This window comes from Urocitellus parryii, chromosome 11, assembly GCF_045843805.1.
Source record: "Urocitellus parryii isolate mUroPar1 chromosome 11, mUroPar1.hap1, whole genome shotgun sequence".
NCBI lineage: Eukaryota > Metazoa > Chordata > Mammalia > Rodentia > Sciuridae > Urocitellus > Urocitellus parryii.
Genome location: NC_135541.1, coordinates 32040871 through 32066350, shown reverse-complemented (window position 1 = coordinate 32066350; position 25480 = coordinate 32040871). Strand labels below are relative to the sequence as shown.

General features: G+C 35.1%; 1 protein-coding gene across 1 annotated transcript; it reads left to right on the top strand.

Moving 5' to 3' along the window:
- Nucleotides 1-2052: 2052 nt before the first annotated feature.
- LOC113198076 (selection and upkeep of intraepithelial T-cells protein 1-like) lies at nt 2053-23756 on the top strand. The gene is made up of 9 exons (XM_077791545.1): nt 2053-2128; nt 10058-10405; nt 11898-12179; nt 14717-14790; nt 17040-17077; nt 17128-17231; nt 22308-22430; nt 23507-23542; nt 23689-23756. Exons 1-9 carry the CDS (start codon nt 2053-2055, stop codon nt 23754-23756), a joined length of 1149 nt encoding a protein of 382 aa, XP_077647671.1.
- Nucleotides 23757-25480: the final 1724 nt, after the last annotated feature.

The window sequence follows — 25480 nt, the reverse complement described above, 5'->3', positions numbered from 1 at the left end:
ATTTACTAGGGTAAATAAAAATAATTGCATAGAAATCTAAAAGTTGACCTGTTCAAAATTTAATTGCTTTTCTTCCCAAGAGTCTTATCATGACTAGTGACATAATTTAGCCACCCAGTTACACATCCAAGAAGCTCAGAAGTCATGTGAAAATACATCTCTGCCATTTCCTCAATTCAGAGATTAATTTAATCCAGGAGTCATACAGTTATTCTCTCTCTTATGTGGTGATATTTCGTTCCTTCCCCAGCAACACCTGTTTGGATTGAAATACTCATTCTGTTTGCCATGTGACATTATAGCCTCCATTCCTTCCTCAGCCTTCAGAATCGCACTTCAAATATGTAAATCTCTATATACTGTACCATGACTATAAATTCAATAGCTAAAAATAATATTTTTAAGAATTTTTTTACTCCAAAACTTTATAAAAACTTAAACACTTATATTTAATTAATTTAGGTATGTGAAATAAATACTTTTATGCATTTTTTTGGATAGTAAACAGAGGTACAGAAATTACACAAATAACTCAGGTAACCGTTAAGTAGTAAAGCCAGGGTGTGAGTCTGATTCCAAGGCTCTCACTTTTCATCTCTCTTAAATATTTCAACAATATTAAAAGTGGTAAGAAAATTAATACTTATAGTCCTTGAGTTCGTTACAGTACTTATACTTTATAGTATAGTAGTGTCAGGTATTATTCTGGTTACTTTAGATATTATTACTCCAATTAATTCCAACAATAAATACAATGAGAAAGAAATTTTCATCCCCTGTATATAGCTGAAAAATGGAAACACAAAATTTTAGTAATTTTCCTAAACTCATACAGTTAAATGACAAGGGCAGAATTTCGACTTAGTTGATCCCTTTCTAAGACCCTGCTTTTAACCCCTATGCACGTGGCTGCTTAGACTGTTACAATTCCCTTGCATAGAGGATAAAACTTACATTCATTAACCTGGCATGTGGAGCCTTCGTAATTTGCTCTCTGCCTCACTCATCATTCTTACCAGGTTTTGCTCAAGTCCTCTTGCTCAGCAAGGCTTCCTCATATTGAGTCTGATGTAGGTCCTCGTTGCCTCATGCTTCGTGAGAAAGCCCCTCTCTCTTCACAAGGTTGCACCTCCTCACTAGTAAAGCCTCTGTGGACCTTCTCCCTCTTATTATATTTATGTACTGCAGAGGGAAGTGCTCTCCCAGGTTGCTAGAACTGCCCGTGTACACAGGGTGGTATTTGCACAGCATTGTTGCCATCAGCTATTTTTTCCTCTTGTCTGTAACACCACTAGCACCTAGGAAGCTGTTTGGTTCTTTTTTTTTTTTTTTTGAGGTATCCATTGATAACTATCACATTTATCTGCTGAGTCAAAAATCAAACTATCATATGAATGAAAAGCCCTCACATTTGATTGAGGAAACCAATTTCATATTCCCCTTTGCTTTTTATTGACCACACGAGTCCACACATCTATCTCTAATTACAAGTCCTCCATGAAGATAAAATTTGGAAATCCATATCCCTTTCTGAAACGGCCACTCCGTTCTCCCCTAATAATAAGCCTAAATCTCTGTCTGTAAACTTTTCTGTTTAAGTAAATGTAATTATATGTGACAGATGTTTGCAATACAGAGACTTAGGAGATAAGGTTCTGTTCTCTAGGTCTGTCACTTTGAAAAAGCAGGTCATTCAATGAAGTCTACAAAACCAGAAGACAAATGACATCTAGCTTGGGAAGAACTCGCCCTTGAGTGGGAAAGACAGGTCAGTCTGGGCCTACTCATTATATTGCATATTCTTAAGGGTTGGGTTGCCAGAATTAGCAAATCAAAATTTGAGGATACTAAATACTACAAAGGAAATGCTTATACTAAAACTTGCTTATTGTTTATCTGAAATTAAAATCTAACTGATGCCCTACAATTTTACCTGGCAAGTTTACTTGAGAGTTAATTACTATGAAAAGATGTGGAGGTATTTGAATTCTGCAACTTCTTTCTCCTGTTATCACTGTTTATGAACTTGCCTCATTCCTTATCACAGGTGCAATGGAAACTACAAGGGTACTTTTCTGCAGACTCTTTCTTGTCTTGTATCTCCTTCAGATGGTTACACCAAGTTCAGGTATGATCTCTCACTTGTCCTTACAAATATAAGAAAAATGAAGTTTGCCAGGAAAAGCAAGGAAGAACTCAAAAAATAAGTTTTTATTTATTTTTTGACAATTTCTTCTAAGGTTTAATATGTAGTAATGATATGAAGATGGGCACCATAGGATACAGCTTATATTTAGGAAGAATTAATCGTTCCTAATGAGCAAGTTTTCTTTTTTTATCTTATCTTATTTATTTATTTATTTATTTATTTTTATTAGTTGTTCAAAACATTACATATGAGCAAGTTTTCTTTACTCAGATTTGTACTAGGTTCCAGGAAGGAAAAACAAATAAAGATAAATTAAAACTTGCCCTTGAGAACCTTTCATGTTGAGAAGACATGATTTATGTATTACTTTTGCAGAGAGAAAGTGGTGCAAAGAGTGGATCCATCTTGGAATCCCTGTGTGTTTTCAGAACAGTGTAGAATAAAATAAGGAAAGATGAAACAGACTAGAGGGATCTTGATAGAAGATGGGAATCTGCATTTGTCCAGGAATCTAGACAAGGCAGAAATAAATACAGGTATTTAGAGATCCATAAAATTCTAAGACAACAAATGACATAAACGTATAGAAATTTCTAGTAAAAGCTGCATGTTAGATGAAAAACATCTTACTGATACAACATTAGGTGGGATTCAGTCTTTTGTTAATTAAAATTAAAAATTCCACAAATATCATTGTACCTGTTTTAAGCATAACTGTGAGTGTGAACATACAAAGTATTTCCAGTAGAACTGCTGACCACAGTTTATGCACTATTTTATTATTATATTGAAAATGTTATTCTAAAGTAGTTGTCAATAACTTCTGCCAAATAGCATATGTGAGTTTGTCAGGTAGATGTTACAGGTATCAAAGTTTTTTATCTTTTCCAAACTTATTGTTGAAAAATAGGATTTTACACTGATTACTTTCTAGTTTCTTATTAATGAGTATGGTTGAGTATCTTTCCAAAAATTTTGTATTTTCTTTTTCTCTGAACTTCCTGTTATTTTCTAACTTCCTATTTCCTCTTCATTGTTAGGCATTCATAAAAAGCAACAAAGAAAAAACTAACCATTGATTTGATTTTTAATCTGTTTTATCTGTACCCTATGTTTATGACAAGTTTATAATTTATTAGATTTTTAAATCATATTTTGGATATATAAAATCTATTTTGTTTTGAATTTTAATTTTATTTGATTGATTACAAAATTGCCTGCCAAAGTTGTTATTTATTTTGTCCTCCATTTTTTCCTAATTGACTTTTAATTTTTAACTCACTTAATTTTTATTTTTAACTTTTAATTTTTAGCTATTTTCTAAATCAGTTTCAGGTTCATGAAAAAATTATGCAGGAAGTGTATGGAGTTCCCATATAATCCCACTCCCTTATTGCCATCTGCACCCCCTCCACACACACACACAGTTTCACTTTTTATTCACTTATTATTTCACAGTTTTATTATTAACATTTTCTCTTTTTATACAAGGATTGAGAGAAATCCAACATTATTTTTGTCCAAAAATAATTAATCAGTTGTCCTTTCCACTGATTAACTCAACTTTCTCCACTGATTCCAGAAGTCATCTTTGTCATAAACCAAATTTCCAGTGTGTCTGAATTTCTAAACTCTGTTCCATTGAGATCTCTTCATGAACTAATTTCAGATTTCAAAAAGATGATTATATTTATGCGATAAACTTTAATATTTTGTAGATATATCCCATACCCAGTAGTTACTTAAAGATAGAGCTTTTATATAAAAAATTTCCAGAGATTGAAAGATCAAGATGGTGGATCAAAAGCAGGCTATACAAATGCCCGCTCCTCCAGTCTGGAATAAAAGCAGTGAAAGATCAGCTACTCGGCAAAGTTAAATATTAATTTTACTTTCTTCAATATCCAACTTTACAACCTACTATAGTATTATTCCCATTTTCACTTTTGGATGAGTGGAGCTACAAAGATCATTATCTATAAGTTTTTAATGGATTATTAGTATATGGTTTACTCTCAAATGGTCACTTACTCAAGATTATTATGATTTCTCAAAGAAGGGTTGGGGATTGATCACAGTAGTGTGAATATGTTGAGAAGTTGCTTTTATGCTGAGATTTACCCACAGCCTAGGGCACATGGTAAAGACAAAGTAATTCACTAAAAAAGTCTCTGACATAAGAGTAGAAGATATATCTAGCCCAGCGGATATTCAAATATCAAAACAGAAATATGGAAACATGTCTCCAAAATTTTATAACTTTCCAATAGTTGAACCCATAGACAATGAAGTAGAAGAAATGTCAGAAAAAATTTCAAAAAGTTGATTGTCAAAATGATCAAAGTTCTGGGCTGAGGTTTCGACTCAGTGGCAAAATGCTTGCTTAGCATGTGTGAGGCACCGGGATCAAGTTACAGCACCACCTATAAATAAATAAAATACAGGTCCAGTGACAACTAAACAATATTGAAAAACAATGATCCAAGTTCCAAGGAATGATCTATGGGAGAAGATACACACAGAAGAGGAAGATAAAAATAACCAAGAGATCAGGGAAAAGAATAAATTCCATTAGAAAAATAAATAAGCAAATGAGAATTAGTCATGACTCAAATATGAAAAATGAAACAAAATGACAGATGGTAGCACATACCCCTATAATAACAAGTTCAAATGGTCTTAATTCTTTCTAATAAGTTCAAATGGTCTTAATTCTCCAATTAAAAGATATAGAATAGAATACTGGATTGAAAAGCAAGACCCAACTGTATGTTGTCCCAAAAAACACATCTCATAGGCAAAGATGTTCAGAGACTGAAAAGCGAAAGGATGCAAAATGATATCCCATGCAAATGGACTCCAAAACCAAGCAGGATTAGCTAATCTCATATACAGACAAAGCAGACTTCATGCCAAAAATAGAACAAACAATGTCAAAACATTTGATAAAGGAAACAATCTAACAAAAATATAATTATTTATGCCCCAACTATCACTGCACTTAATTTCATATAACAAACATTACTTGATACAAAGGGACTGACAGGTCCCAATACAACAATAGTGGAGTACTTCACTACCCCATTCTCACTAACAAGTCATTCTGGCACAAAATCAAGAAAGACACATCAGATTTAAACTGTAATATAGCCCAAATAAATTTAACAAGAATCTACAAAATATTTCATCCCAAAAAAGCTTAATACACATTCTTTTCAGAAACTCATGGAACTTTCTCCAAAAGTGATCACGTATTAAGCCAAAAAGCAAACCTTAGCTATTTTAAATGATCTCTTGCATCCTTTCAGATCAGAATGAAATTAAATTAAAAATCAAAATAAAAAAATACAGAAATTATACAAATGTATGAAAGAGTTACTTTTGAATGATAAGTGGATCACTGAAGAAACTGTGGAGATGGGTTTAAAAATTCTTGGAATCCGAAATATTAATAAAACATATCAGAATTTATGGGATACAGCAAAGGCAGTTCTAAGAGGGAGGTTTATATATATTAGTGCCTACATTTAAAAAAATCAGAGAGGTCTCAAAGAAACAAGCTAATGATACATCTCAATGACTTATAAAAACAAGAACAACACAATACCCAAACTAGAAATGTGAAATAAATCATAAACATCAGAGCTAAAATTAATGAAATAAAAAGTAAAATAAAAATACAAATGATTGGGGCTGGGGATGTGGCTCAAGAGGTAGTGCACTCGCCTGGCATGCGTGCAGCCCGGGTTCGATCCTCAGCACCATATACAAACAAAGATGTAGTGTCCGCCGAAAGCAAAAAATAAATATCAAAAAATTCTCTCTCTCTCTCTCTCTCTCTCTCTCTCTCTCTCTCTCTCTTTCTCTTTAAAAAAAGATTTTAAAAATACAAATGATCAATGAAATAAATAGTTGGGTTTTTTGGGGGAAAATAAACAAATTGGTAAAAACTTAACCAAACTAACTGAAAGAAAGAGATACTTGCAAACCAAATTCAACCATTATTAAAAAATACATATTACATGATCAAATTGGTTTTATTCCAGAAGTGCAAGGATGGTTCAATGTATACAAATCAATAAATGTAGTATAGAACATAATAGAATCAAGGAAAGAACACATAATCATTTCAATAGATACAGAAAAAGCATTTGATGAAATTGAACATTCCTTCATGATAAAGTCCATGAAGAAAGTAGGTATAGAAGGAAAATCCTTCAACATAATAAAGGCTATATATGACAAAACCAAACTCAGCATCATACTGAATGGAGAAAAACAGCATTTTTTTTCAAATTCAGGATTGAGATAAGGATAGCTGCTGTTTTTGAAAGACATCAAGGCTCTTCTTCACTATAGTCTTTGAAATTTGAGCCAGAGCAATTAGGCAAGGGAAAGAAATAAAGGGATATAATAGGAAAGGAAGAAGTCAAATTATCCCTATTGGCAGCTGCAATCATATACTTAGAAGACCCTAAACATCGGTTCAAATGACACTTAACCCTGATGAATAAATTCAGAAAAGAAGCAGAATACTGAATTGATGTATAACAACAAATAGTTTTTCTATATACCAATAATGAATCTTCTAAGAAAGAAATTAAAAAATAATTGCATCTATAATAGATTAAAAAATACCTAAGACTAAATCTACCAAAGGAGGTGAAATTTTCTGTATAAAGAAAATTTTGAAATGCAGAAATTGAAGCAGATATCAGAATATGAGAAACCTCCCATATTCATGGATAGGGAGAATAATTATTGTTAAAATGGACATATTACCAAGAGTTGATCTATAGAGCAATACCCATAAAAATACCAATGATATTCTTCATAGAACTAGGAAAAGCAACTACAAAATTTTTAAAAGACAAAACACCCAGAATAGCTAAAGCAATCCTGATCAAAAAGAGTAGAGCTGAAGTCATCACAATACAAATAACCAAATCAATAAGTGGGCAAATTAACTGAACTGAAACATCTCAAAAGAAGTACAAATGGTCAATAATTACATGGAAAATGTTCAACATCTTTGGCCATCAGGAAAATGCAAATCAAAACACTGAGATTCACTCTAGTTAGAAAGTCAACCATCAAGAATGCAAATAATAATAAAGACCAGTAAGGATGCAGGGAAAAAGGAAATCTTGCCCATTTTTGGTGGGAATATAAATTAGTATAGCCACTATGGAAATCAGTATGGTGGTTTCTTAAAAAATTACCATGTGATTCAGCTATACCACCATTGGTATTTATCCAATGAATGAAAGTTTGCATACTTAAGGACACATGAATACCCATGTTTATCACAGCACAATTCACGAAAGTCAAACAATCAGCCTTGATGTCTTTCAACAGAATAATGGATAAAGAAAATGTGAAACACACACGTACACACGTATGCATACACATACATACATACACACAAAGTTTTATCAACCATAAAGAATAACTTAGTGATATCATTTGCTGGAAAATGTATAGAACTGGAGAACATCATGTTAAGCAAAATAAGCCAGACTGAAAGTGGAGTACTAGGTGTTATCTCTCATATGTGGAAGTTAGTGAGAAAAAAAGGGGGGGGGAATATTAAAGTAGAAGGAAGACTGATAGAGTATAGGAAGGAAATAAGGGTGATGGAAGAGGGGAAATTAAGAGGAGTTATTGAGGAGTGAACTTGATCAAATTATATTACATGCATGTACCATATGCCACAATGAAACGCATCAATCTGTGTAATTAACATGCACCAATTTAAAAATAGATAAAAGAAGTTTATATACATGTTTCTTTTTGAAATGGTTCAAAGATTTTTATTTTGGTGGCCTCAAATTCTTACACTGAGTTATCCTTTCTGCATTGTTGATTTTAATAGGAAAAGCTCTAATATTTTCTATTTTGACTTTGAGTATTTTCTTCCTTTATCTGTTGCCTGTGAGATTGTTATAACCTGAAAAATTATTAAATTAAGTATTACACAACTTTAAGAATGAATATATATATATATATACACTTATATAAGAATATACTCATATTTTTTTATTCTTATTCTAACACATACACATGCATATGCACACATATATGTATGTATCTGGTCACAGTGGCACACGCTTGTAATCCCAGCAATTTAAGAGGCTGAAGCAAGAAGATAGCAAGTTCAAGCCCAGCTTGGGAAATTTAGTGAGAACCTGTCTCAAAATAAAAAAATTAAAAGGACTAGGGATGTAGTTTGGTGGCAGAAAGCACCCAGGTTCAATCCCCAGTCTTACAAAAAAAGAACTTATATGTCAAAATACATTCTACTATCATGTGTATCTAAAAAAATAAAAATAAATATGTAGATGTTAACCTACAATAAGGGAGGGTAGGGAGGGAAAGAATAGAAGTTCATTGGATTAATCAAAGTGGAATGAAAGGAAGGGAGGGTGAAGGGAATAGAAAATACAGGAGAATGAATTGAACATAACTGTCCTTTTCTCGTCAATGTATACACAACTAGTGTAAGTCCATATTGTGTGTGATCACAAGAATGGGATCCTAATTGGAATGTGTTGTGCTCCATGTATAATATGTCAAAATACGCCTTACTGTCATGTATATCTAAAAGCAACAAGTAAAAAAAGATGAAAATGTAGCAAATTATTTGTCTAGTTATATATAAAAACTAGTAGAGAATAACAATGAAATGATTTAACCCCTCATCATTATTATTTTGAAGTAGATGTGAAGGTAAACATGGCAGCCAATGTATAATCACTCTTTGCAATTATTTTGTCTGTAACACGTGCATTTAAAACGTACACAAAATAATCTGTATTTTAGAGATCCAAATAAGAGTTTAATTGTTTAAGGAAAGGAGATTAACTTCGCTAGCAATGCTCAAATATATGAAACTATCCCCAAAGATTTGTTATATAGGCATACAATAATTTGGAGATTGAATAATCAGCACCTAATGTAACATTCCTTCACATTTACAAAATAATTTTTAACATAAATGTATTAAATATAAATTGATCAATCGCACACTGATACTTGAGACTGTTAAGCCTCCAAGGGTGAAAAAAACCTAAATTGATTTGGCCATTTTGATTAAGTGGCGATATAACAGAAGATATTGAGAGAGGTAAGGTGGCCATCATGTGGGAAGTTGGAGAGTACTGTGAGAACAACTGCTTTTCATTCTCCCTTCAATGAGTGGTGCAAGAGACGAAAATGAGAGAGTCTAAAATGTCCCATATTCTCACATCTTATTCCAGTCAGCCTTGAGAGTTTCTGAGTCTCTTGCCTGAAAGAACATGTACTTTAGCCAAGTTGCACCAAAAAGGGAAAACAAAAAATGAATCTTGGAGGAGAAGGTGGTGGTACTTTAGGATGTCTTCCTGGTAATTCCTAAAACAGCTGAGACAGTTACGTTATAAAAGAATATAGAGAATAAGAGAAATAAAATTAAACATGCAATGAGTAGAAATTTCTAGAATTGAAAAAAAAATAAGAATCTTCCAATTCAAGAAGACCTATGAAAATTATCTAGAAAAAAGGATACATTCATTATAGTTAAAGTGCAGCAAATATTAAAGCAGTCTGAGACAGAGGTTTACAAAGGATGAACAAATAGAATGGAATAAGAAGCAACTATTAAACTTTTTCCTAACAAAGACAAACCATTTAGCAGCAATGAAGCCATATTTTCATATTTTTTAAGGTAAATAATTTCATGAACTCTACTCAAGTCAAGGGTTAAGTTAAAATGTCTTCAGGGTGAACAAAATAATTGACTCTCAATAAAGGATGTGTGTGTGTGTGTGTGTTTGTGAGAGAGAGAGAGAGAGAGAGAAGATAATGATTTAAGTAGAAGGTGTGTCCTAACTCATGCTCTCACCTTTTGGTTATTGTTTCCCTTCCCAGAACAATTTATGGTGAAAGGCATAAAGGGGCCAATCCTGGCTCCATTTGGTGGAGAAGTTGAGCTCAGCTGCCAGTTGTCTCCACCGCAGAGTGCACAACACATGGAGATCCGCTGGTTCCGTAACCGCTACACACAACCTATTTACCTGTACAAGGCAGGTAAAGACCTGTATGGAGAAACTACCTCCAGGTATGTGGAGAGGACAGAACTCCTGAAAGATGCCATTGGAGAAGGTAAAGTGACCCTCAAGATCTTTAATGTCAGTGTTGATGACGATGGGCAGTACCACTGCTTCTTTAGAGATGGAGATTTCTCTGAAGAGGACGTCACAGAAGTGAAGGTCACAGGTAAGATGGATCCCTCTGAAGTTTCTCTGCATCTGTGATTCTCAACCCATCTGTGGCTCAGCATTAGAAAAACTCTCAAGTGTTTTCAGACTATTTCCTTTTTACATAATTTGGTTAGCAAGTTCAAATTCATGCATTAAGTTTTTGAACTGGAAAGAGTAGATGATCAAGGGTGAAAACTGTGAAGACAACAACTCTATCACCAAATACCTTCTTTTTATGTCCACATACATTGTAGATTTCTAAAAGACCAATAGTTCCATTTTTAAGATTTGTTTGTTTTCAGTTATTTCTGGTAGCACTTTAGTAAAATGTAATTTTACAAGCTACCTAAAGCTTTACAAAAGTCTCCTTAATGGTAATTTTATTGTCACTTCTCCCAGACTCAATTCACTGACTATTTAGTGCTAAGTTAATTTTCTTAAACCTATTTGAAAAAAATCTTTATCTACAATCTTCAATGTCCTCAGATATATATGCTGTATCTATATGGGATGCAAATTCATAGTATTTAAGTCAAGCTCCTCATCCTTTAAATTATTCCAAATAACAGAGAAATGCAAGGGATATGGAGTAAACTGAAGAATTTCATATATGTGAGCATCCAAATGTAGGACTCCAGCCCACTCATGTTTAACATACTTATTGGGCATTATATACCACCTGACTCTGCAGTCTAGATTTGAGCTATCCAATGTGAGGTGATCGTCTAAATTTATATTTAAATTTATCAAAATTAAAGAAATAAAAATTACATGTCCAGTTCTAAAATCTCACTGACTCCATTCCAGGTAATATTCTCATGTAGCACATAGCTACTCTATCAGCAGAGGTATAGACTATTTCTCTTATTGCAGAAAGTCTTATTGGACAGATCTGCTTTTGGGTTACACTTTAAATCTCTACTAATTCTTCCTTTGTCCACACATTAGTCAAGTCTTATGTCTCAGGCAATACCTTGAAATTTTTCAAAAGTTTTTTTTTTCTTTAAATGAATAGGTATTTTGATGTCATCAGTATATTAACTGTTTATGCAGGACATATTATATATAAATACCTGTTATATATAATGAACACATAAAGTTTCAGTTTAAGTTGGATTCATACTATAATCAATTATTTATAATTGATTTTGGTGGCTCAAAAGTGACTCATGATGAAGATAGAATAAAAGATATTAAGCCATATACCTATGAGGTCTGTAATCTTCTAATAGTTATATAATCATAATGTAATCATTTTAGCAATCCAAGGACCCATGTAAGCCTCTAAGATTTAGTAAATAACTAATCAACATTTTTGATTGAATGAATGAATGAATAAATAAAACAAAGAGTCATTTTCTCCCCTAACTTATTTAGAACAAGATGTTCTTTGTATGTTGTAACCCTTTTGCCTGGCTTATTTGGTTTTCCTTTGGATTTTTGTTTCGCTGCTATGTTCCTCTTCCCTTTACCTATAAATATTGTCTTCCCCCTTCATATCCAACCAGCTACAAGCTCAGACATACAGATTTTTGTGCATCCTCCTAATACCAAAGGTCTTATTATGGAATGTCATTCAGGAGGTTGGTTCCCACAGCCTCAAATGGACTGGAGAGACAGCAGAGGAGACATACTCCTACCTACATCAAAATCTCACTCACAGGATGGAGACAAATTGTTCAACATGAAGATGACCCTTCTTCTCAGGGATGCCCACTCTGGAAATGTTGCTTGCTACCTTAGAAACCCTCTAACTGGCCAAGAGGAAAGAACAAGCATTGTCTTAGCAGGTGAGATCTGTGTATTTGTTCTTCAAATGATAGCTAATGTCACATGACGTATAAACAAAACAGAAACATTCACTTGCTTTCTTCACTTGGTTTCCAAGGCATTAGTTTCTCTTGGATTTATTCGTCATTTTGCTTGTTGTCTTTCTTCATCTCTTTCCTACAGTCACTATTTTTCACTGTGTTCTTGATATTGGATTTCCCAGGGCATAGGTTTTCAGCCTTTACTCTCTAATGAGTTCATCTTGCCTCCCAGCTCTAAATACCATTGATCTAATGATGGCTTCTCAAATTTTATCTTCAGGTCAGACCTCTTCCCACTCTGTTCTCATCTTCATCTCAGCATCTCAACATAGTCCAGTGGGTACCTCATGCCAAGTGTATAAAACTATACTCTTGGTTTAGTTTACTACCTTCCCAATCACACTTCATATTTTCAATTTTTCAGAACAAAATCCTTAAACTTATCCTTGACTCCAATTCTTTTCTCATATTCTACATAGTATCTGTCAAGAAATAACACCATGTCTAGCTCTAAAATAAATACCTGGTGTCTCCTCACTTCTCACCACCTCACTACTGCCCTCCAAGTCAGACCCCATCCCCCACTGAGTGATGCAGTGCCGTAGCCCCTGAAAGAGTCCCACGTCTGTTCTTACTCACATGGCTTAGCTCAACATGCAGAAAAAAGGACCCATCTCAAACATGAGACATAAAACACTACCCTCTTTCAATACCCTGCAATTGTTCCCCATTTTATTCAGAGTAAAATGCCCCACAACGTCCTGCATTGTCTGTGTTTCCATTACCTAGCTGACCTCGGCTCCTGGTGTCCTCCTTTGTCCACTCTAGAGTCACACAGACTCCTTGCTGCCCCCATTTGTGCAGATGAGCCCCTACTGTGGGGTCTTTGCTCTAGTTGTTCCCCCTTCCTACAATGCCATAAATCTCACTAACCTTCCTTGTCTCCCTAAAGTCTATGCTAAACTCTAATCTTCTTAATAAGAACTTGTTCCACAAACCAACCTGAAAAAAATGTAGCCTGCTTCCTATCACCTGGGGTCTCCTATCTCCTCACACTTCTTTAATTTTTTATTTTTAGTATCATTACTTTTTAACCCACGGCATAGCGTAATTATTTCATTTTCTCTTATCTCTTTACCTCTTCAAAACATAAAGGTAGGAATTTTTGTTGGTTTTATTAACTGAGACACTCCCCCAAACTGCTTCAAATATTGCATGGCATATAGTATTTAGACAATCAATAACTTATACTTAAATGATTGAAATAAAACCAAAAAAGTATCTTGTAAACTACTAGTTATATATGTATGTATTAGTGTTTGTATGAGTTCATAAAATTAGTGTTGGAACCAGAAGCTGAGAAGCATATTGTAACTCATGTATATTATAATATTAATTCTCCTAACAGTTCTAGCAATTTACTTTATTCAAACACTTTTACATTTATTTTCTCATTTGGTATTCAAAAACTAAGCTTCATATTATATTGTGTTAGAAACAGAAGGACAAACTGTTATATAAAATAAAGAAAAATTGATCTATCTACTCTCTGTCCCTATAGTTCATGGCAGATATAGAAGGGAAAATATTTAATTTAATTGCAACTTCCGAAAATAATGAGACATATTTTTTGAGTTAGCACTTGCTTAAAGTAGACATGTACTTTTCTACAAACTTATATTTTTAAAAAGAGTTATAATTAACACAAACTTTGGGAAATAATTCTCAGTTCCAGGAAATATAGACATCTCAGGGAGATCTGATGTTCCATTCATGAATATCAGAACATATGGAAAGAGTCAAAACTTATGATAAAGAAAATATCGTAAGTTTAATCTTACTTGGGACTCTGTCCCTGCCTGACTTGTGAGCAGATAAAAGTCTGTTTTGACCTCATTGGGTTGTGGTAGGAGGACAGGGTGGATATCTGGATACAGGATTAGTTACAACACCATGGGTATCTTGGTCCGCTCAATATGCACAAGCCAGTAGGCCAAAGTAGATGCTTGTTCATACGACTAGAAGAGAAAATTTTACATCGACTATGTCTCTGGATGTATTTGAGAAGAATAATGCCAGACCCAAAAAGTACATTGGCAAATTCAGAACTGCACATATTCTGATAGTTTAGACAAGAGGACTGAAGGCTTGAGTTGGGAGTGACCTTGTTATAGTTCTGGAAAAAGTGCATCTGAGTCTTGGGTGGGAGTGTAAGGGGAAGAACTTAGCACTACCTCTTTCTTTTACCCAAGGAGCTCATGAAACAGAATGCATGGGAAGAAATACAGAGAGTGGGTTTCACTCACATGTGTCAGCCTGACTCAGCCTCATTCTAGACCCAATCCTACTTTTCACCTACCCAATCATAAACGTCTCTCCAAACTGGCGTAGGTTTAATATTCCAGGGAGAAGGGATCTTGAATTGGATTATGCTTTGGATGAATCATAATTTTTAATTGGGTGGGTCCTTCACCCCAAGTTTCCTAAGAGGTAAGATTTGTAACTCTCCATTTCAGATGAACTATTTTCACAGAAGAAAATTTGGATAATAATTATAATTACACTTGCGACAGTGCTGATATCCTCTATTGCATTTCCCAGTGTTGTATTCTATTGCCAACAGGGACAAGGTAAGTAGGTTTGAAGAATGAGAGATGCAAAGTGGAAGAGGGCAAAGAGCTAAAGCTGCTCTTTCTTCCCAAGTCTGTCTACCTGAGACATTCTAAACTCTTGGGTGTTAGATATATATCCTACACCAATTCCTTGGTCCTAGATATTTTTTTCTTGTTGCTGAGCTGCGTACAGTGTTATTTATCTGGAAGCCTGAGCACCTTAAAAAAGCCAAAACCTCTTTTTTTATGGTAATAGATAGGCAAACAAGCTTGGAAAGATTTTAACAACATCTAACACCATTAATACATATTTCTCCCTTGGAAATGACCTTCTCAGGGACAGAAAATAAAGTATCAAATGCATATTGCCATGAAAAGGCTTCAGAGAGGTCACTCACCACTGCATCAGGAAAACAGAGCACTCAGGGATAGATACACTAGTTGCATCATGGGGTGATTTACTTTTCCCTGGAGAAAAAGTTTTCATTCATTCTAAATTATGCTATGGGGGGAAGTGAAATTGAAGGATTCACAATAAAATTTGGTATACACAATAAATAGCCATTCAGGATTGGAAAGCACCAACTCAATAAAGGTTTACAACATACCAAAACATTCAAAATGGCATAGCAGAATTCTTGATTGGCTCAAGAGCAGCCTCCTAGATTCATTTCCTCATACAGCATTGCAAGACAGGATGTCATTTCTAGGTGGGCTAAGAGAGGAGTCTTTCCTCTGGGAAGAAAGACATCAGATTTCCAAACAAAATGACAAGGTCATGCCCAATATGCACAAGCCAGTAGGCCAAAGTAGATGATATGCTCGTTCATATGACTAGAAGAGAAATTTTTACATAAACTATGTCTTTGGATGTATTTGAGAATAATAATTCCAGACTCAATTTTAAAAGCCTCAAGCTCACATACCCACTCTGGTACCCTGTCTTTAACAATCAGATAAGATCCCCTAGGATCTCCTCCCAAACCAAGTAGTCAGCTGAGGATATGGGTCTCAGTTCTTCTGCATTTCTCCCAACTTGATGGATCTCTCCTTTTTCATTTCTACCTGCTCTTCTGGCCTGAACTCTGTTATTTGATTTAAATGGCTGCCATTTTCCATTACTGTGTCCATGGGGCTTGGGAAGAACCCACGTACCAGAGAGCCCCAAATCCACAACTTTAGCTCCTGCTAGTTGCTGTTTCACTAAAGTAAATTTTTGTTTAGTAGCTTATCTGCTTATTGATAGCATCCAAGTTTCAAGGATTTTTAAAATTATTCCTCTCCTTCATTACACCTTTTAATGTAATTCCTTTTTTATTGCATACTTCCTTCTAGTATCTTGTGCTTTATTGAGACTTCTAAGGAAACATGTGTTGTTCTAGATAGCTCTTTAGAGATTATAGTGAAAGATCTTTCTACATTGATCTTTACAAAGCAAACTGCCTCCAGTTATTCAACTATTCCCTTCTGGCATAATTTTAACTCCTAACATTTATTAATCTTTATCTAGAAGGTGTTCTTGAATCATTTGAAATGAATCATTTTCAAGGTGGCAGAGTCATTCTATGGTAGGAATTATCACCATGAGAGTCTAACACTTTACTGAGTTTTTACTATTAACAAGGCCTATTCCAGTAACTTCACAAATATTAAGGAATTTGACCTCTACAATGCACTTTGAACTAGATGTTATTACTATCCCCATTTTTCCATATGATGAAAATTATGTATTTCAAAGTTGTATTGCACCTAAAATCACAAAGGTGATAATGGTAGGAAATAAGTTTGAATATAAACCATATTTACACTCATATCCTATATTTTAATCACTAAGTTGAACTGTTCATTTAACCCTCTAGCAGAAGAATGGGCAAACCAATAGTAGTAAGCCTTCACAGCATGAAATAACTCCATGAAGAGAAGAGACAGCCAAATGATACACCATGATTTGAGATAAAGAAGATTTTAAATAATGTGTTATCTGAAGGTCATTCACTTGTGATATTCTTGTATTTAAAGACCTTAAAACCCCATATCCTGCTCTCTAATGAGGCCCATTGATTGATGGGCTAGATAGAGTAAGATTTGTTTCTTTCCTCCAGACCTGTTTAGCCTCAGCCCAACACCTCTCCCATCCCTTTTTCCTATCATCAACAGCTCTCTGATATTTCAGTCCTAATCCTTAGTCCTGTTCTTAATCAATACTGGAGAAGGCATCAAAATATAGTTGTTTTTTTCTTTTGTCCTTTCCCCCAAATCCAAAGTGTCTCCCACCAGTAACCAGTGATTATTAACATCTCTTTTTCTTCAGGTAGATGCTGCAGCTGGAATTCTCCTCTGTTAGTGGGTTCAGTAATAATTATTTCTTCAGTGATTGTGGATGTCATACTCAGTGTCTATTTGTATCAGCATCAAAGAGGTATGTAGGATCAAGAGGATGAAAATTTTTTTCCCCAAATGCCCAGTAGCTGTTAAGATACTTAGCCAAAGAGGAGGGATACTTGTGTGAACTATAGGAACAATAGACCCTTGGGCCACATGTCATAGGGTTTGAATTCCAGCCTCCTGAATTTTATGGGATTAATGATACAGTAAAAATTACTGCTGTTTCTGCTTCTAGAGAAAATATTTCTTCAATTTAATAGTCTTATTTTTGCTCCTAAATCTAGCCATCAGCACTTTGCTTCATAAGTTACTCTAATTATTCCCATACTTTAACCTAGAGATAATGATTCACTGTATCTTAATGTTTGTAGGTCATAGATATCTTTCAGAGATTGATGCAAAGAAAGGGACCCTCTTTCAAAATTATCCATCAGTACATAAAAATTTTGCTTAATGTCATGGTGTGCTTGGACACCTGAAATTGATCCTTCTTTTTTAGCTCTCCTTGAAGGTGAAATTAAATTAGTAATTACAAAAGTTTGGGATAGTTGAAATCAGCATTTAAAATGTGCCATCCACAGTGTCTTTGAGGTCCCTAAGAAAATTGTATGTACAAGGTAATGATCATTAAGATAAAGTAATTTTTAATAATATGTCAGAGTCATAGACAAAACCACAATGCAGAAACCATAAAGTAGGACTGGACTTTTCAGAAGATTTTTTTTCATTAACTTTTTCTGATAAAATGAAGACACAAATGGTCTTAAACCAAAAGAGGTGAAATTAGAAATTCTGCAACATCTTACAATATGTTCATCTTAAAGCATGAATGAACTTTGAGGATATTATTCTAAATGAAATAAACTACTCACCAAAAATACTATATGGTTTCACTTGTATAAGGCACTAGGAGTAATCAAAACCATGCAGATAAAAAATAGAGTGGTGGCTGGCAGGGGCTGGATGTAGAAGATAGGGAATTGCTAGATGAATACAGAATTTCAATTTGGAAGATAAAAAAATTTCTGGAGATGAATGGAGGTGATAGCTGCAAAACAATATGAACTTAACTTCCCTATGTACATATATGAACACACCACAGTGAATCTACATCACGTACAACCACAAGACAGGGATCCCAGTCAGAATAAGATGTACTCCATGTTTGTATAAATATGTCTAATTATACTCTACTGTCATGTATAACTAAAAAGAACAAAAAACGAATTAAAAAATAAAATGAAAGTGAAAAGTGGAAAATATATTAAAAATAGTATGAAAGCACATGATATGACTGAACTGTAGAGTTAAAAATTGTTAAATATGGTAAAGTTCATGTTATGTACATTTTACTATGATTAAAAAATAAAATTTTCTAATTTTCAAGGGACAGTGTTACAACAAAGAAAAGGCATTATAGAGTGGAATAAAAGATTTGTAAAATACACATACTGACAAATAATTGAATCTAGAATACATTATTTCATTTTACACAAGACAGCTACTACTAATCATCCCTTTCTTTTATAGTATTTTCAGTTTTTCATTGAAGAAATGTACACTATAATTATTGAAATGGCTAGAGTCTAAGTGCATATTGTGCACTGGCACATTATTTTGCATAATACTGCTATGAACACAGGTCTACCTCTTCTAGACCCTGAATTTAATTATTTTAGATATAAATACAGAAATGGAACTTGGTCCAATTTTCTTTTTAATTTTTGAAGGCACTGTCATATTGTTTTCCACAGTGTCTTCACCATTTTTTTATCCTTACAAATGGTGCACAAGAATTCCTATTACTTCCTGTGAACACCAACACTGTCCTTTTTTTTCCATATATGGTAACCAACTAGAAGAGTAACATGCTATCTCATTATAGTTTCAAATTATATTTTCCTAATTGTTGATGATGTTAAGCATCTTCTTGTGTTCTTATTGACCATTAATATGTCTTTTTTTTATTTGGAGAATTTCCATTGGTGCATCATAGTTATACATAATGATGGGATTCATCATGCTGTAATCATACATACATAGGACATAATTTGATCAATCTCATTCCCCAGTACTTTTCCTACCCCCCCCCAACCCCTCATCTTCTTGCTGTACTTTACTAGTTTCTCTACTACTATTATTGTTATTTTAATTGTTGGAATACATATATATTAGTGCATGTATATTTGTGTGTATACACACATATGATTCATTATGGTATTCATACATAGACATAGCATAACTAAGTGGATTTTACTCCCTAGTAATTCCCGGTGCCCAACCCTCCTGCCTCCCTCTTGATCCACTCCTTCTATTCTGTTGGTCTCCCTTCTATTTTTGTGAGATGAAGATATAGTTGTTCAAGTCATTTTCCCAGTTTTGAATATTGTTTGTTTTTCATTTTGACTTTCAGGAGTTCTCTATATGCTCTGTATGTTGATCTTTATCAAATAAAAGATTTACAAATATTTTCTCTGATTCTTTAGGCTGATATTTTTATTCTATTAATGGTGCATTTAAATTTTTTTAGTTGTACATGGTCACAATACCTTTATTTAATTTATATATGTGGTGCTGAGGATTGAACCCGGTGCCTCACACATACTAGGCATGTACTCTACCACTGAGCTACAACTCCAGCCTGTGATGCTGCATTTTAATGTGCAATTTTTAAAAAGTTTTATGCACTCAGTTCAGTTTGTGTATGATTTCTTTGATACCATATCCAAGAACCTATTGCTAAGTCCAATGTCAAGAAGCCCTTGGCCTGTTTTTCTCTAAGAGTTACACAATATCAGATTTTACATTTATGCTTTTTATACATAATGATATACCCATTTAGGGTTAATCTTTGGATACAGCATTAGATAAAGACCCAACCTCAATCTTTTACATGTGAATAGTCAGTATTTCTCAGCACCATTTATGGAAGAGAGTCCTTTCCCCACTGAATGTATTGACACCTTGTCCAAGATCACTTTTTTAATATGTAAGGACGTAGGCTGCATTCTATTCCACTGGTCCACATGCATGTCTGTATGCCAGGTCCACACTGTTTTAAGTGCTGTAAGCTTTGTAGTAGGTTTTGAAAGCGGGCTGAGAGTTCTCCAGCTTTTTTCTTTTAAAAAAAAATTGGGGGGAATATTTGCGGCTCCTTGAGATTCTCTATGAGTTTTAGGATGGGCTTTTCTATTCCTGCAACAAATGCCACTGAATTTTGTATGAGTTAGTTGCCTTAAAGCTGTAGATAATGAAAGAAAAGAGAAAAACAAAGCAGTTTGGGGGGTAGGTACTCTGGATGTTACCTCGATTGGAGAGAGAGATACATGCAATGAGAGGAGAAATTGTAACAATGATGGCCACCCATGCATCTGGTGATCAGAAGCAGCAGTGATCACAGAATAGCCCCCTTATATTTCCTTATATTTTAGAAGGACAGAAATTAATTTTGCCCAATCTGGCTCCTACTGGAGATGTGCAGGATGCTCCAAGAACTCAACAACTGCCAACCACAGGGAAGGTAGATGCATAGCTGTTACCCAACACTATTTTTTCTATGAAAAGAAATGCAAATGATATGATAAGGTATAGATAGTCATAGATGCCTTGTAAAAAATGAAAGATAAAATGTTCTAAACTCATATAATTAGTCAATATATTTTTTACAAATATTTTATCCTGGTCTGGCTCGCCTTTTCATTTTCATAACACTGTTCCTTTAAAAGCAGAAACAATAATTTTTTATTATGGTAAAGTGTACACAACATAATATTTACCATTTTAATCATTTTAACTCCACCATTTAGTGATATTAAGTACATTCATATTGTTGTGCAACCATCACCACAATCCATCTCCAAAAAACTTATCTTCCCAAATTTAAATTCTATATTCATCAAACCATAACTCACTATCTTCACCTCCAGCCCCTGGCAACCGTCACTCTGTTTTCTGTCTTTATGTTTTTGTCTATTTTAAGTACCTCACATATGTGAAATCATATAGTATTTGTCATTTTTGATGGGCATATTTCACTTAGCATAATGTCCCCAAGGATTATTCATGTTGTAATATATTGCAAAATATTTTTCACTTTTAAGATTAAGCAATATTCCTTTGTATTGATATAAGATGTTTATCCATGCATCCTCTGAGAGATGCTTGGGTTGCTTTCTGTTTTAGCTCTTACACCAAATGCTACTGTGAATGTGGGTATACCAACATCTCTTCTAGTTCCTGCTTTCAATTCCTTTGGGTATATACACAGACATGAAACTTTTGGATCACATTATTATTCTATTTTTTCTTAGGAATTTTTATACTAATAAATGGGATACTAGCTATCTTTAGTTTATATAAGAAAGTAATTTCTTTCTTTTTTGGGGGGGAGGGGGGTTGAGGAGTACCAGGGATTGAACTCAAGGGCACTCAACCACTGAGCCACATCCCCAGCCCTATTTTATATTTTATTTAGAGACAGGGTCTCACTGAGTTGCTTAGTGCCTTGCCATTGCTGAGGCTGGCTTTGAACTTGCAACCCTCCTACCTCAGCTTCCTGAGTTGCTGGGATTATAGGCATGTGCCACTGTGCCTGGCAGAAAGTATTTTCTAATTGGCATTGTTACACAGTAATACAATTTCTAATTGGCATAGTTTTAGCAATGGTGCTACCATCACAAGACACAGTAACCAATATCATGAACTGTGGACTTTTTTTCACTATAGAATTACCAAGAAAAAAAAACACTTTAAGGGAAATTTCTGCTCCAGATGACAGTATGACTATTGGGAATTGTAATTTTCCAGAACCTTCAGCACTAGATAAAGCCAACAAAGGCATAACATATCCATCTTTCCTTCAGACTCTGGCCAGCCAGAGCAAGCACCAAGGTATTGAATAGAAGAATAGATATCACCACCTCATAGCCCTCCTCCAGCTTCAGCCCAAACTTGCTCATGTCCAGGATTGTCCATGTAGCCTCCTTCTCTCCCATTCTCACAAATTCAGAAAGTAAGGAATAATAGTAATCTGAAAAACAAATCTATCATCAATCTTTAATACAGCGCTCCTTTCTGAGTGGCAGCTCCCTAATTCTTTCATGTCTCCCAGTTCCTGATTCAGATCCACTATTTGCATTGGATGCCATCTGGGCAGAAGATATGATTGTGGCCCTCTGGGTGCTGATGGTCTTCATCACCATGCTCATTTCCCTTATTTACTTCAAAATGAGAGGTAAAGGGAATGGGAAATTCAGAAGGCATGGTTACTCTGACTGATGGCTGGATATCCAGAAGGGTAACTTTTCTGCTCCTTCTGTCTTAATAATTGGAGGAAGGAATGAGGAACTGTGTCCTATGTAAGGATTTGTAGATTGTAGCTTTCTTGAGGTTCCTGGGATTTCTAATAGTGCCAATGTTAGTGGCTCAAAATCCACTGACAGTCACAACTGTGATTACACAGTTATAACAACGCTCCCAGGTACATGTGGAAGGGTCAGCTTTGTTTGATCTGCAGTCTCTGAAACTTTTGTATATACAGCTCTTTAAAAAGCACACATGATTTCTTCTCAAATGATCTCAGAGGCAGAATTGAACATTTAACATCATAGTTTTCTCTTTCAGAAACGTGTGAGTGTCTACAGGGGTAGAACCAGGAACATTTCTGAACCTATATTGATAAAGGACATATGTCTTTGAAATATTCCCTTACTAAAGTCAATTCTTGTAAAAATAGAAGGGAAGATAGAACTAGTGACCCAGGAAGGAAATTTTTACACTTGATTTCTGTGTTCTACCAATAACCTACAATCTTAAAGCATTCTACTTTAAAAAATGTACATGATTAACCAAATGTACATAGTCTTTATTCTCTTCAGCTTTTCCCCTCAAACAAAATGCAAATCCATGCACAATACAAAGAAATCATTTTAAGTAAAGAAGGCTCAGATTCTGGAACACAGAACTCTGTACTGTTTTCATCTTTGCATCCACTGATTCTTGACTCTATCCAAACCACCCACTGAGAGCAGACAGGTGTTGAGTTGTTCAACTAGACAAGACAAAATGACAACCCAGTCAAGCCTTTATCCACTTATTGCAGGAGTATAAGAAAGAGGTCAGAGGAAAAGTAATACTGGCTTTCCACTCGTTATGGTTTGAATCTGGAATGTCACCAAAAGATCAGGTGTTGGGAGCATGGTCTCCAATACAAGAAGGTTCAGAAGTGGGGCTTTTCAGCAATTATTAGGGCTGAGACTTCATCAATAGATTAATCCATTTGACAGATTAATAATTTGAATGTTCTGCTAGGTGGCAACTGTGGGCAGATGGTCATGGCTGAGGGAGGTAGGTAACTAAGTATGTAACCTTGAGGAATATATCTTGTCACTGGAGATTCTCTCTCTCTCTCTCTCTCTCTCTCTCTCTCTCTCTCTCTCTCTCTCTCTCTCTCTCCCAGCTACCATGAACTAAGAAGCTTTCTTCTGTTACAGATTCCCACCGTGATGCTCGGCCTAACCTTGGACCTGAAGCAATAGAGTTGGCTGACCCCATAGACTGAATTCCTGAAATCATGATCCTGAAATAAACTATTCCTCCTCTCAGTTGTTCTTATTAGGTATTTTGACTACAAGGATGAAAAGTTGACTAACACAGTGCCGTTCCTTTTCCCACCTGGAACAATACTTTAGCAAGGCTAAATTATACTGCATGTCACCTGAGACATGTGGTGCATGTGAAGGAAAGCCTCACTACAGAGGGCTCCTGCCCTTTGGTGGATTAGGAGGAGTAATGAGGGTATACAGGGAAGGATTAGGAATGGAAATGTATTGAGTCAGAATACAGAAGAATTTTTATAGTCAAGATGTTCTATAAAACCGACAGACTCAGCAGAGATGATTGAAATTTGTCCTAGCTGAGGATCTCAATAAAGAGGCCTCTAAAAGACAGTTCCTGGACCACATATGCCAAGAGCATGACTACCTGAGAGCTGGGGATTGATTCCTTGCCTGAAACTCCCTGCAGACACTTTAAGGCACTGGATGTGTGCAGTATGTGGTGTAGGAAAACAGCTTTCTCCATGAGGCTTGCTAGGCAAAGTCTTTGTAATTTCCTATGGTGGGACAAAGAGGATCACACACAGGATATTGGGCAGGAGACAAACTTCCCTCATTACATTCTTAATGTTCAGATACAGTCCACCATTGAAATGAAACAAATGCAGGGGATAAGTGTATTTTCAAAGTACAAATTTGTACTCCTTATACTAGTTTCTGCCAACAGGAAAATCAACCCAGTCATTTGCATTTATAAGCATGGATTAATGATAAAGGGAAGTAGTATGGATCCTATAGTTGATACTCTTCAGCTTAAGTCACATTTACCTACTGACTCAATGAGACTAACTGCTGTGACCTGCACAGCCAAACCTTAGAAACTGGCAAGGGGCAATGGGGAATTAAGAAAGACACATAAATATTTAGAGAGAAAGCTGGGATCAGGTGATACATTGATCTGTGATGGAGAAGCAGTGACCCACAGCTAGCACAGCACATTTATTATATAGGGTTTCATAATCAGGAAGTTAATGTTCTTTGTGCACTAAAAAGTTACAGGACTAGAAATATTTTTGTAGCTATTCTACTGTTGCAATGTCAGGAGCATCCTGTTGTGCTCAGGAATCCCATTGTCCAGAGTTCCTAGTAAGAGGGCAGGGTTGGAGGTCAGAGCACTGGTCAGACATTGTGGTTATCTTGTCAAGCTCAGAATTCTCTTTTCCTTGGAATTGGTGCCTGAGCTCAAAGTCAAGACTGATATAGCTCTGTGTTTTTGCACAGAGCCTTCTCAGGCAGGCTGTCCATAGCAACTGGGCAATCTTGACCTGCACCTTGCTTGCCCAAGAAGTTCCCAATGCAAGTGTACCACAACCATGAGGCAGAGACCATGATCCAAATCACTGCTCTCCATAACTAACAAGAGAAAGTGAATGAGAAGTTTTACTTTCTGTAATGCAGAAGACCAAAGGAACTGAAATATACTCTCTTCAGCTACATGGAGCTCCAAGGCCATTGATTGATGGTGCTTCTCTGTGTCCTACTAAGAACAATGACAGAGGTGATTGAAAAACATGTCTTTGAGGTGGTCTAGATGTTGCAACTATCAGATAACAACTTTAAAGCATTTATTATAAGTGTGTTCAAAGAATTGGAAAATGTTTAAAATTTGTAAATAACTGTATTTCAACCTCAATTACAGACAATAAATAAAGAGAAATTATAGGGGCTG

Excerpts from the sequence above, each read along its gene's own strand:
- LOC113198076 (XM_077791545.1), top strand. The coding sequence starts at position 2,053 with ATGGAAACTACAAGGGTACTTTTCTGCAGACTCTTTCTTGTCTTGTAT. Across the intron at positions 14,791-17,039 it reads CAGTGCTGATATCCTCTATT|TTGTTTTTTTCTTTTGTCCT; the intron begins GCATTTCCCAGT and ends ATCAAAATATAG. Across the intron at positions 17,078-17,127 it reads CTTTCCCCCAAATCCAAAGT|ATGCTGCAGCTGGAATTCTC; the intron begins GTCTCCCACCAG and ends TTCTTCAGGTAG.